General features: G+C 46.2%; 1 protein-coding gene across 8 annotated transcripts in view; it reads left to right on the top strand.

Moving 5' to 3' along the window:
- Positions 1-13,883, top strand: part of SMARCA2 (SWI/SNF related, matrix associated, actin dependent regulator of chromatin, subfamily a, member 2) — a 179,535-nt gene that overhangs the window by 13,405 nt on the left and 152,247 nt on the right. For all 8 annotated transcript variants that reach the window (XM_045065039.1, XM_045065045.1, XM_045065043.1 and 5 more), the window contains exons 2-4: positions 415-678; positions 3,741-3,870; positions 9,566-9,937. In XM_045065039.1, coding sequence (XP_044920974.1) covers positions 451-678; positions 3,741-3,870; positions 9,566-9,937 — 730 coding nt within the window. In that variant the 5' untranslated portion in view covers positions 415-450. The remainder of the gene's footprint in view (positions 1-414; positions 679-3,740; positions 3,871-9,565; positions 9,938-13,883) is intronic.

Raw genomic sequence — 13,883 nt, 5'->3', positions numbered from 1 at the left:
GGGGTTTTATGTTTTAATGGCTTTGGGGGGTTAATGACTTGTAAGGTGCCCAAGCCAGTAAGTAATGGAGAGCATCTGTTGACTCCGGTAATAAATTTCCAACTTGTTTAGAATTCTGCTTATGTGTTAAATTTGAGTTTCTCCAGTGGGTCTTTTTTTGTATCTTGGATGATTTATATCTTTCTGGGGAATCATTTAGAGTGGGTTTTTTTTTTTTCCCTTTTAAACAAGTGGTCTTCATAAAGACTAGGGCAGATGGATCTCTATCACACTCCCTCAAACATCTGGACGCGACAGGGCAGTCCTGTTTGATGTTTGTTACAGAAATGGCACCATGAAAGACTAACACTGTTTCATTCTGATCTTAACATCATGTTGAAAACATTCCTTTCTCTTTTCTTCCTTCGCACTCAGGATCCCTCTACTGACTGGTCAAGACCGGAGAGGTAGATGTCCACGCCCACAGACCCTGGCGCGATGCCCCACCCAGGGCCTTCGCCAGGGCCCGGACCCTCACCTGGACCCATTCTTGGACCCAGTCCAGGACCCGGACCGTCCCCGGGTTCTGTGCACAGTATGATGGGGCCGAGCCCTGGACCTCCCAGTGTCACATCACACCCTATGCCGACCATGGGTTCCGCCGACTTCCCGCAGGAAGGCATGCACCAGATGCATAAGGTAAGAGTTTCTTTTCTTCTTTTTTTCTTTTTTTTTAAGATATTTATTTATTTTTTGACAGACAGAGATCACAAGCAGGCAGAGAGGCAGGCAGAGAGAGAGAGGAAGGGAAGCAGGCTCCCCACTGAGCAGAGAGCCCAACGTGGGGCTCGATCCCAGGACCCTGGGATCACGACCCAAGCCATAGGCAGAGGCTCAACCCACTGAGCCACCCAGGCACCCCAAGAGTTTCTTTTCTTGTTCACTCTGTCTTCTGAGTCATGGATGGCTAATATCCCTAATAACACCCCCTCTTTTTTTTCCCCCTACTCTTATTAATAAGAGAATCAAGCAAGGTCTTTGTCTTATCTTGTATATTATTCAAAACATACGTTCTGAGGCTCTGTTATTGTTACAGATGTTGTAAAAGAAGATCAAATCTTGGCTTTTTGAACAATGCTAGATAGTATTTGTAGTTCTGACAATTAGGTTCTGTGATTTGTGGGTTGTGGGCTGTGGGCCTGGTGAGTAAGTATATTCGCGCATAAATCTTGATTTTTCTCCAGCCATATATGTAAAATCACATATCATCCACGAATGGATGTATTGAAATTTATTCTTCTTTAAGAATGTTGATACTTACTTAAAAAAATAGATCTCACAGAGTGGAAAGTAAACGAGTCATTTTCTAAGGCTTCTTTTTTTTTTTGTTAAGTCTTTATCGAAATAAAGTAGTTTCCAGGGACTCCCTAAAATGCACTTTGCTGTCTCCTCCGTCAAGTGGCGTTATTCTGATTTTGGAAGAGGGCTGGGATTCTGCAGAGCGCAGGTCCATTTGTCTGTTTCTGGACTGAGGTTATAATACTCTCCTATTTATGAGGCTTGGATTGTGGCTATAGGAGGGATCCCTTCAGTATAACTAGGTGTTAGGCCTTTCCCAGGAGATGCGGAGAAGCGAGAGCTGCCTCTTGAGAAAGCCAGCCAGATCCTGTGACCGTTGGCTCTGCAAGTGAGTAAGTGGCCAGTGAAACTCAGTGAGGCCACACTGCAGTGACCCGAGGGGCGTGTGTGATGAGACAAGTAGAGGTTTTCCATCCCTTTCGGATGACGGCGCAGATACATGGGGCGGTCAGGCTGCCTCTTGGTATTAAGTACACAGACCACGGAAGATCCTGGTTTAAAACAGAAGGATTACATCAAAAAAGAGCAAGTCTTTCCTCTAGTCGTGTAGGACTGGAGGTCAGTTTTAAAGTAGGGCATCAGAGCCCAGAAGGGAAGACCCTTTTTCTTACCCTCGTCTTGTCTTGTCTTTTCCTTTTCTTTCCTTTTTCTTTCCTTTGCTCTTCTTCCATTTTTTTTTTTTTTTTGAACAAATCTGGTTATTCGATGATTTTCAAATCAGGAAAGTAATATATACTTGCTTTGAAAAGTAAAACCATACTGAGATAAAGAAACGGTTTATCCTGGCCTCACCCAGGTAACAGTTTTGTTCTTGGTTTTTATGCCTCACGTTCCTCCCTGCTCAGTGAAAGGTCCTGGGTAAATCCAGGTGTCCGCACCACACAGGTCTGACTTTTGGGTTTTGTTTCCCTTTCGCCATAATGCCACCACGTCATCACTGTTAATGACTCTGGAACCTCCTCTTCTCCTTTGACAACATACACTGGATACCCTGCATGGTAGCCCCACGTTCTTGCTCTGCTTTCGAGTTTGTTTTGTTTTGTTTTCTTTAACATATTTTTAGCTTGTCCAGTATGTAAAGAAATAAAACTGCTTCTTTTCCAAATCGTATTCTTGAGGGGACGTATTGAACATCTTGACATACTGAAGTCATTACATTGTCTTGCATTCCTATTAAATTAATTTGGGAGCTATTATAGGCCTGATCTGTCACTCGTGGGCCTTAGTCCAAGCGGTTTGAATAATTTCAGGGCGGTTCGAGGCTGTCTCACCTCCCAAATGAAAGATAAAATCTGGAGGAAAGATTTAGCTGACCTTTAGTATCATTTAGGCATTTGGAAGGTGAAAAGGTATGACTGAGTGTTGGGTCCCGGATGGATTTTTGCACTGGGTCGTTTCTCTGGGTGATTATCTCTTCTGATCTCTTCTATTTTGTGACCTAGTGCCTTTCTCGTATCTTCTCCTTATCCCCCACGATACTCTTTTTTGGTTTCACTTTTCTCTCGTTGTACGGAGTTTGCATTTTTCCCCTCCTGTTCCTTCCTACCAACCCCCCAGATGCTTCCCTGCGTGGGGACGCGGTTAAGAGCCTCGAGTTCACACCTGCTGACCAGATGCCTCCCCTTTCTCGAGTCCTTTTCCAGGGCAGCTCTGTGCCTTGTCTTCCTCCTCCTTCTCCCTCTGAGATGCAGCTTTTCGCTTTTCAACATCGCTGGAAATAAACAAGTGGCCTAAATACATCTGCTTGTGTTGCTTTGATTTCCTCCCTATTATTACTATTTAACCGACTCAGAGACACTCTTTATACCAAATTCTTCCCATTTTTCTTCCGAACATCCTCTTTATGGTAAATTTCTCCTCTTTTCAAGTGCATGCTTTTGACTCTGCAGAAATTAACTTTCCTTTCTGTAAAACTGCAAACACTCATACTTTCTTGCTTGAAGTCATTTGGTTTCTATAAACTCCTGGAAGTATTTCTTTCAGGCGGTTCTGAAAATTGCTCTTCCAGTTTGGGGAGGAATAGACTTTTCCTCTCCCCACCCCCTACACACATGCTCCGTTGCCCAATTCTGGATTGGATTAATGTCAGCTCGATGGCTCTTTATCGTGTGCCTGTTAGGCACAAGGCCTCACGTCCTGGTTGGAGTCCCCGTGATCTTGACTTTTTCTTTTTTCTTCCCAAACTCTGCCTTTAAAACGTTTGCAAGTCGTCTTCTGTCTGTGGTGCCGGTTCGTCCGTCATACCTTCCTCCTCCGGCAGCACCCCGCCTCGCCCCTGGGTGGCTTAACCCACTGAGCCACCCAGGCGTCCCTTGAAGACTTTAAAAGTGAGGGATCTTAGGCCCAGACGGAAATCTTGTACCTTCCGGAGGCATCTAACCAATGTCCTTTCAATGTTCCAGCCCATCGATGGTCCGCACGACAAGGGGATTGTAGAAGATATCCACTGTAGCTCCCTGAAGGGTTCCGGTATGCGGCCGCCTCACCCGGGAATGGGTCCTCCCCAGAGTCCGATGGATCAACACAGCCAAGGTTTGTGTCCGCTGCACACCTGCTGTTGGCTCCACCCTGTCTGTCTTCTGTCTTACCGGTTACTTTACTTGTGACTTCCAAAGAATGTGTCTAAGGAAGGCTGAACCCTGCAGGCCGCTTCTCCCCTCAGCCATGCCAACACGACTATGATTTTCGTATGGGCAGTGTTATTTCCAAGATCCTTGTAAATTCTACTGGCCCCCACTGTGTCCAAGCAATCTGCAGAGTGGCTTTGTGCACCCGATGTGGATTCTTTATTATGATCTTTGAAGGTACATGGGGTCAGCCCCGTTTTCTAGATGGGAAAGATGAATCTCCGAGAATTTGCTGTGTTTTCTTAAGTGAGTAAGCGACAGCACCAGAAGGAGAAACCAGGTCTGCCTCTAGATGATAGCAGAGATGTGAAGGTAAGACGAGCCACCTGTGTCCCTTGAATTGCACGCTCAGACATTGTCAGGTGGCTTTTTCTGGCTGTGGAATTACCTGTCATTGCTGGTGGGTGGCTGTGTTTGTCTCCTAGGACCGCTGTAACTGATTCCCACAAACGGGGGGCGGGGGGCAATGAAACAACAGAAATTGATTCTCTCCCACTTCTGGAGGCTGGAAGCCTGAAATCAAGGTATCCACGGACCCTGCTCTCTCTGAAGGCTTTCAGGAAAAACCTTTGGTTTTGCCTCTTCCTAGCTTCTGGTGGTTGAGAGCAACCCTTGGCGGCCCTTGGCTTGTAGATCTCTCATTCCAATCCGTCTTGGTCTCCATGTGACCTTTGGAGTGTCTGTGCCCGCGGCCAGATTCCCCTCTTCTCCTAAGGACACCAGTCATCGGTTTAGGGTCCCCCCCAATCCAGTATGGTCTCATCTTAACTTGATGACATCTGTAAGGATCCTGTATCCAAATCAGGCCACCTGCACAGGTCCTAGAGGTTAGGGCCTTGGCCTATCCCTGTAGAGGACATAATTCAACCCACAGTAACAGCCAATCTGTATATGACATATTTCTCTTCTCCTCAGCGCCCTCCTTCCTCACTGTTGAAGGTACAGTGACTTTGAGTACAGTGTGACCTGTTTGCGGAATCACTGGACGGTCATTTCAGCACGCAAGGGCATGCCTTAACCAAGGACAAGTTAACCCTAGCATGTTGATCTTCACGTTCAAAGTTTGTGGTTTATGTGTTGTCATAGGTAGTCCTTTGTCGTTCAATGTATGTGGGTTTTTTCTCTGTTCATGATTGACCATCCCTCCACCCGAGGGGAGATTTTTTTGACTGAGGATTTTGAGAAAGGTATTCAGAATTAAATACGTGCGCGCGTGCGTGTGTGTGTGCACGTGCACATGCACGCGCAAATCATGGAGGCATAGGAGTGTGTCTTCATTCAGAGTCAAGCAGGCTTTGGCTATCCCAGCCTCTGACTGAAATTTTGATGGCCACAGCTATGAGTATCGCAGATGATGCCTCAAATTTTGATCATGGCCGCCAGCCAGCCTGATTCCTTTGGATTTTTTGCAGTATAGGAAGAAAATACTTGACCCGTTCAGGGCTAAGAATGGGTTTAGACAACACTCGCAGGATTAGCAATTAAATTCTAAGGAGCCAGTTGTGTTCCCAGAGCTAATGAAGATCTGTTTTGTACTCCTGGAGAGGTGTAGATGAATGACGTTCCACGGCTGTCAAAGCCAACTGCCTCCTCTGTCTGCTCCTGGCTTTGTGGTGCCTCTAGGAGTAGGGCCTGAGGGAAACCTCCAACACAAAACACGTTAAATGCACGAATTTTCAGTGAGCACTTTCATGTATCTTAAAATTTCTCTCACTGCTTGGTTCCTTTTATTCTTCTTGGGATCTCCAACACTTGGTGCATCATCTGGCACTTCACTGGATAGATACCTTGTTCATTTTTCTCAGTTAGGTAGAGAAGTGAGCTGATGCATTCACCAGCCAACCATTTTAAATAGATACTAATTTTTATATAATTTCGGCAAGTCGTAATTACCTGGAAATGTAGGGGTCTGCGCTAAATGGAATCCGAATTAGCATGTAATATATTTCTGCCAACCAGTAAAGTGCATTGTAGGCTGGGGAATGAGTTATTTAAAAGCATATTTTTGCATAAAGTAGTATTGGTATAATAGAGTCTTATTCTATGTAATGATCTAAAAAGAAAATAGACCCTGTAATAGCACGTATCTTTAAAGACCTCATTGTAAAACACACACACACACACACACACACACACAAAACCCTTTATAAACACACGTATGGAGAGGTGTGGTATTGATCGGAAAGCTGCTAGCTTTAACTACCTAGCAACGTATTAGGTTATTTTGCGGTATTGGTTGAGAAACAAAACCATTTCCTTCAATAAATACTGAATCGTGTACCTTATGGTCCCAGTGATAACATTGTTTATTTTTAGTCCATTGGACAGGAAAAGCCTCCAAAGGCAAGTATATAATATTCAATGCGTGTGTGCCGGTGTGTGTGTGTGTGTGTGTGTGTGTGAGAAGAGAAAATTCATATAAAATTGGCACTTATAAGTTCAAGATTATTAAAAGGAAAGACATGACCGCTTCTCTTGAGGCAAGGTGAAACCAGGGAGATAATGGCCCTCACAGACTTAGAATGGAAAACAGCCACATTTTTTGGGACCACTTTTGAATGAGCAAATCAAACCAGAGTTCAAAAAGAGCAGATTCAGTATCGACACTGGCATCCCACAGACAAATGTCTATTCTCTCTCAGGCAATTGCTTTGCCCCGTTTCCTTAACTAAAGATAATTACTAAGATACATTATGTTGTTTCATCATTTAGATTCTGGTTTTTCCTGAAGTTTTATGGAATGCTAGTCATGTAGGGGGGGGGGAAAATCTCTTCAGCTTAAACACTGTCACATTTTTAATGTCATACTGAGATAGAAGGATTCTGTTAACATCCCCTGTATTTCTTAGGAAAAAAAAATTTTTTCCCATCCCCAGTTTCTTGTCACATTTGAGGTAAAATTTTGTTGCATGGATTAATTCCAGAAAATGATTTTTATTCCACTCTCAGCGTTTTTCTTAGTGAATGTGAGGTAAACCTAATCGTTGTGCCGGATACAACCGTGTCACTTTTCTAGACTCATTTTCCCATACTTCGTAGTTTGACAGAGCAGATTAGTCAACAGTTGAGTTTTGACTGCATTGTCTGATGTTTTGGTCCATTGTTTTGGCCATCCTGTGACGCATCTTGGGGAAGCCACAGATGATGACCCCAATTGGAAATAGGAGAGACTGGAAGGCAGGAGACATAGGACCCATTTTAATGCCTGATGGTATCCATTCAACTATGCAAATCCCAGTAGGAAGATTTTTGGTAGCAGGTTTCTCCCCCTGTGGTAGACAGAGAGTTGGTCAAAAAGGTGTCAGGAAGGTGCTTTCAACAATGAACAAACTATATGCCAGCAGGCACCAGCATTATAATTAAGGGGCGAACGTAAGCCTCATGGAGGAGGAAGAATGTTAATGACAAAGTTCTGTGCGTGTTGGGGATCCACTCAAATGTTTTCTGTCATAAGTGACAACGTACCGGGCTTTAAATTTCTGCTGGTCATGCAGGCTGCTCTGGGGCATTTTCTTGGCTGCCTCAGATGGCAACTAGAACCCTAGTGGCTGAGTGGTTTTGCACTCCATTATGAGGTAGGGATTTGGGGAATGAGACTTAGTAGAACTTGTAGTTCTCCTCAGGGCGGCGTCGCTTTGAATGGATCTCCTCAGCTCACCAGCTTGTCGGACAGAGCCTACCCTCATCTTAGAGCATCTGAATACATTTGTTTCCCTTTCCAAACTGGGATTTGAGATAAAATTATGGCCTTTCTCTTCTCTAGTCTTTCCAGTGGTGATGCTGAGTCCCCACTTAGCATCGGTCTGATGTTCTTGGGCCTCCGTGATCTCATGTGGATGCCCAGAGCTTTCTGTTCAAGCCCGACATAGGTTCCAACACACAGCAGATGTCTAATAAACACCTGTGTGATGACCTTTATGATAATTGTGACTTCGAGTACATTTATTAAAGGGCAAAGACCTTGAATCTGATATTTTATATTGTGTCTTAGGACACCAGTGACTTGATTAATTAGCACTCAGTTTGAATTCACGGCAACCTTTAGGATTGCAGGAGGCTACTTCGTTCCCTCCTCACCTTGGCTCTCGTGCCAGCAATGCTCAGTCATAGGTTTTTCTAGGAATTCGTTGGCCAGGATCTATAGTTCATCTTCTGAAATAAGTTCCTTGAAATACTTCAGGCTTTTTTTTTTTTTACTTTTCTTCTCCGAGAAATGCACTCTTAAATTTCCCACATAGATCTCTTAAAGCCCAAACAGATTACTCTCGTGTTTATGTGATATTGTAAATGGTTCCTAGAAGATTTCTGAGACGTTCAAGTCTCTAACTTGCTTGTATAAAACCAAATTAATATTAGAGCCTGGAAAGAATATATACACATTGGAATCAGACACACTTCGGTTTGTATCTTAAAGCTGCCAAGACCTAATTATGTGACACTCTAAGTCTCAGTTTCCTTATTTAAAAAAAAAAAAAAAAAATGGAGGTGACAACACTTAGCTTTGGGGGCTGTTGTGAGGATTAAAGAAATAATGTGTACGCCGCTCATATCCCTTTAATTGTCCTTACCCTCCCTGTCCGTGCTCCCACCCATCTGAAGTCCACTGGCCAGCCTGCCATCTTGCCTCCAGTGGAGCCTCCAGTGGACTTCAGCCCCTCTTACCCACACCTGGAAAAGTCCCTGGGGACTAATAATCCCCAGAGTAAAACCAGTGACCTAAGCAGTGATTGATGATCCTGAGAGTATAAATACCCCAACTTCTTCCCTAGGATAATTTAGAGGTGAGTCATTGACCTCATACCCTAGAGGTTGTGCCTAAAATTAGCACCCACCAGAGCAGCTGCTGTCTCCTACTTACTTCACCTATCTCTACCCACCCACCCCCAAGTCAGTGTGCTTGCACCTTCCAGGTAAATCCCCTGCACTCAATCCTTCCATCAGGCTCTGTTTCAAGGGAGAAAACTAAGTGCCTTGTGTAGTCTCTGTGGCAGTGGAGGCCCCCCATAATTGCGCACGATGATAAACCAAGTAATAATTTGCTGTCCCATAAGAGACTCTTCATTCCCTGTTGCGAGATAGTACACACTCACCAGGTTCTGTTCTGGAGGTTGGAACTACTTTTAACGTATAACACTGTCCCCTGCTGTCTTGGCTTTATGTGTGCAACAGCCACTAGCAGCGTCCCTTCTAGGACACATGTGGCTATTGATCATTTTGCTTAAAATGTGGCTTGTCCTAATTGAGATGTGCTGTCACTTAGCGTGAAAAAAAAAAAAAAAAGAAAAGAATGTAAACTACGTCTTTGATCATTTTTTATTTTGAAATGATGATATTTGGGGTATGTTGATTTCAGCAAAGCATTATTACCAAACTTGGCTCTGTGTCTTTCACTTTTTAATGTGATGACTGGAAAATCTTCACCGCATGTATTTGGTACAGAGCAATTTGATAATCACCCGTAGTTCTGTAATTATTAAGTGATGCATATTTAAATTTCTAGCAGGCGGTGCCATTGCAGAAAACCATCCAAATGACCACGAATGCCGGGCTTCCAGGGTCACTGGGGGCAGCATGTGATCTCCTTTCTTGTTTTATTCTAGGTTACATGTCGCCACACCCGTCTCCGCTGGGAGCCCCAGAGCACGTCTCCAGCCCGATGTCGGGAGGCGGCCCGACCCCTCCCCAGATGCCGCCGAGCCAGCCCGGGCCCCTCATCTCGGGCGATCCGCAGGCGATGAGCCAGCCCAACAGAGGTCCCTCGCCTTTCAGCCCCGTCCAGCTGCATCAGCTGCGAGCGCAGATTTTAGCTTACAAAATGCTGGCCCGGGGCCAGCCCCTCCCCGAAACACTGCAGCTTGCAGTCCAGGGGAAGAGGACGTTGCCCGGCATGCAGCAGCAGCAGCCCCCGCAGCCCCAGCCGCAGGCGCAGCAGCCGCAGCAGCAGGCCCTCGTTAACTACAGCAGACCAGCTGGTAGGTCACTGTGCAACCACACGAGTGACGCGACGGTCCGGCTCGGCTAAGGAGGACGGCTAAGGTCCGGCTGGCAGAGGCGCCGGGCTGCTCTCAGCTCTGTTCTGGCCTCGCCTTTTGTTGTGCCCTTGTGTGGCTTCCGTAGCTGGATCCCTGGGCTCCTGCCCTGCAGGGCTCCCGGGAAGGAAGCCGTGTCCCCCGGCGATTCTGCATTCTCTTTCGAGAGGCTCAAGGTTGGTCCGGTCGGGAGCTCGGCCACCCGGCCCAGGTTAAGAACCAGGCCCCTAGAGCGTTCCCGTGGCCAGAAGGCGCCCCTAGACTCAGCTCTCCTCGAGCCATGCCTTGGGTGTTGATTTATTCCTCTCTGCCCCTTGGCGTGGAGAAGAGCATTTAGGGAGACCTCCGCAGAGCAAACCTGCGGTAAAGTCATTATCAAGTAGGAAATCAGAAACAGAGGGAAATAGCAGTCGGGGTCAGGGAGGTCAGGGGCATGGAGGGCCCCCCAGAGCTCACGGTTGCTGCCCCGGAGCTCGAGAGAGGACTGCGGCTTCCTGGCAGCCAGGAGAGGAGACCCGGGGTCTGCTACCAAAGCCTCACCATGCGGGAGCAGGCGGCTTACCCATTGCTCAGAGGAATGCAGAGCCTTTTCTAGCCTGAGACTATAAGGTAGATTTTCCAGGTGGGATTTTTCTTTTTTAAATTATTGGTGTTGTTATTATTGTTGTAAGAGACACTGCATCATAGAGGCATCAATAAGATTTGTTCCTAATAAACAGAGTAACAGAATCCATGCGGCCTCTTTCTTCTATAGACCCTGGCATCAGACCCCAGGCTGTGATAGGACGTTAGAGGTGGAGATGAGCCGGTCCTGTGCATGGCCTTCTGATGGTCTGGCTGGACCCTGCCACTAGAACTCAGAGGTGCGGGGAGCTGTGTGATGAGCTTCTGTGAACGTTGTTTTCTCTAGCAAGGTTTCTGTTAACCACCAGATAAACGAAGAGTTGATGGTTCTGTCCTAAGTAGAGTTTGGAATCCCAGGGTCTTCCTCAACGTTGACACCCTGTCCTGTGACTGCTTCCCTCTCCCTGGGGCAAGCCGGGACGTGCGGATCACTGCCAACGATTCATTTGGGACATTGGTACTTTGTCTAAGCTTGAGGACTTAGGCAGTGGAGAGAAGTTCAGATTAGTAGTAGTATTATCTTTCAGTTATCGTCTGCCTTCTGGGTTTGCAAATGTTTCTTTTCTGGTGGGGGAGGCTCCAAGAGTTGGCCTACTGGAAGGATTAACTCACCTTGTTAATTGTGGATGTAGCCTTAGGAATGGGTTTTAAGGAGTTTTAAGGAGCAGGAAAGGATCGCGTCCGCTCCAGACCTCTGTGTAGGGACCGTGGTGCTCTGGCAGGTGGAGGACCCTGTGGGACTGAGGAAAGCCAGGCCGAAAATGGGACTGCGGACACCTGTTGTGTTTAGAGGGTTCAGAACAGCCTAACTCCAGCTCTTGGGAAGGCAGCCAGAGGGAAGGAAAAAGTACACGCATGTCTCTGGGTGTGTAGCCTGTGCTTCCTAAGCACCCATGGGACTGCCTTGTGTGTTGTGCGCAGCTCGAATGTTCTGCGCATGGCACCCGCCTAGAACATGGAGAGTCGGGATGCCCATGTTAGAGGTCTGCCCCAGAGCCTGTGTCCTTACCCCTGCCCTGACTTCTTCATCACAGAGGTGCTCATGCATGGCCCAGAAAGAATGTGTCTTAAACCAGGAGCCAAAGACAGCAGCCGTTTTCTTCATGGGTGTCCCAAAAGAAAAAGGATCTCCGCTCCTTACCTAGAGGCTGTCTACTGGTTCTCCAGACAAGGGCAGCGAATTTAGGACTCTTGACATGCCACATTGCAGTAGTTTCCTCTAGAACCACCAGTGAGTTGGTAGTTGGAGGAGGGAGAAGCAAAGCCAGTACCTCGCAGGCGCTAGTGGTGTGGGACCGTGTCCTATAGGCGTCCTTCATGGCGCATCGAAGCATGGCCTGGGCTGTCATCACAGACCTCCACGAGCATCACTACTTTTTTATTTTTTTTTTTTTTTTTTAAGATTTTATTCGAGAGAGAGAGAGAGTGTGCAAGCAGGGTGAAGAGCAGAGGGAGAAACAGACCCCCCGCTGAGCAGGGAGCCCGATAGGAGACTCAATCCCGCGACCCTGAGATCATCACCTGAGCCCAAGGCAGATGCTTAACCGACTGAGCCACTCAGGCGCCCCAGACATGAGTGCTTTTTCAAATAACCCGTGCATAGCAGGAAAAGAGGCCCGAGTACCCTTTAAGAAGGCAGGAAGCTGGAGGATTCATTTCAGAAACCTTTTCACCCAAAGTTCGAAGAAGGAGACCGATTAAAGTAGTAAAACTTAGGTGATCAAGGTTTTGTTGTCTGGACGCTGTACCGAACGGCCACTTCACATCCCAGTGAGCACAATCCTGAGTGTGTTTTCTGGACCAGGCGTTACCCATCTCTGATGCTTCGTCTTTGCTCACCAGGGTCAGGAGGAAGCCGTTGTGTTACTCAGTGCTCTGTCTCTTGTATTTCCGGCGGTCAGGCTTCATTAGAAAGGAAGGTATTTGGGCAGATCGTGTTTGATGCCAGAGTAGGCAAGGAGGCTGTGGACAAAGCTGGAAGGAGCTCCGTCCCGCCAACAGAGCAGACCCATTCCTGCCACTGGGAAGGCAGCTACACCTTGTCCCCAAATCTCAGCTTTCAGAGTCGGATGACGTCATTACTTGACAGACTTTTTTGGGGGGGGTTGGCACTTAGGGCAAGTCAAAATAAGGCAAAGCATATTTTATTTTTAGAGTTAATATTTTTTAAATTTGTTATTACTTACCTTCATCCCTCCTTAATTTAAAAAAAAAAAGTATTTGTGTTTATAAATACCTCTACTAATATATTAGAGAAAAAAATAAGTTTAAGGATGTCCATTTATCTGGCAGTATATTCCATGTTTCTTTTGTCCGGCTTTGTAGTGTTACTCATGTTTGGGAGAATCTCTTTGGCTGGGGTGGTCTGCGTCAAACCTGCTCACCCTAAGTGACCCACATCCTCAGAGGCCACGACTGGAGAAATATGGGTTGACTGCAGGAGTTGCACACTGAACAAATAATTCTTCTTAAATTTAAACAATTCTAAATCCTTACCTGCTGTGGGCTCTGTGCACATCTAAGCCATCATCTTTTTTTTTTTTTTTCCACTTTGATTCATTTATTTCTTCTATGGAGACTAAAGCAAAATTAAAAATAAGAACTGTATAACTTTGGGTGTTTCAGGGGTTTTTGGTTTTTTTGTTGTTTGTTTCTTGGGGGGGGTTGGTGTGGGGTGGGGAAGATCTTATGGTAGAAAGTAAACGTTTCGTTGCTAATTTTTCTCAGCACTTGCCTCTCCTGCTCCCTGCCCCTCCCACCCCCACTCTTTTTGGGTACCTAAAATATCTAGGTACGTTCAATTTAAATACACTTCATTACATTTATTTTTTTCAACCCATGGAAACCACTTAAATCCTTATTTAAGGCACAGAATATTGAATGAGGATCCTAGTGTGCTAGGAAGACAGTGTGAGCCCTGAACGCACAGAAATTCTGTACATGTTGAGACTCCGGTGTTTTAATAAGTTCGTTTTCCTGTTTCCTAAAATCAGGCAGAGGGATGCATCCGAGAAAGATGCCCCCTGCCCACCTCAGCTGCATGGGGTCACTCTCAGGGGTGTCTGGACATACCTCTGCCTTGATTTCCGAGGTGAGGACTGAGGGGGAAACAGCCACATTTGGAAGCTCTGACAATTGAGCCTGAATTGTTTATGTTGGGAGTGGGGTGGATAGGAGATAAGCTAAGGAATGTAATTTGTCTTACGTGTGAAGATCCCGGGAAGCGGTCTGATCATTTAGCAGACCGCGGGTGTCGGTAGCAGCG

This window comes from Mustela putorius, unplaced genomic scaffold (genome assembly GCF_011764305.1).
Source record: "Mustela putorius furo isolate JIRA1106 unplaced genomic scaffold, ASM1176430v1.1 tig00003854_pilon_pilon_pilon, whole genome shotgun sequence".
Lineage (NCBI taxonomy): Eukaryota > Metazoa > Chordata > Mammalia > Carnivora > Mustelidae > Mustela > Mustela putorius.
The sequence above is the reverse complement of the archived record's forward strand: the minus strand, read 5'-3'. Positions and strand labels throughout refer to the sequence as shown.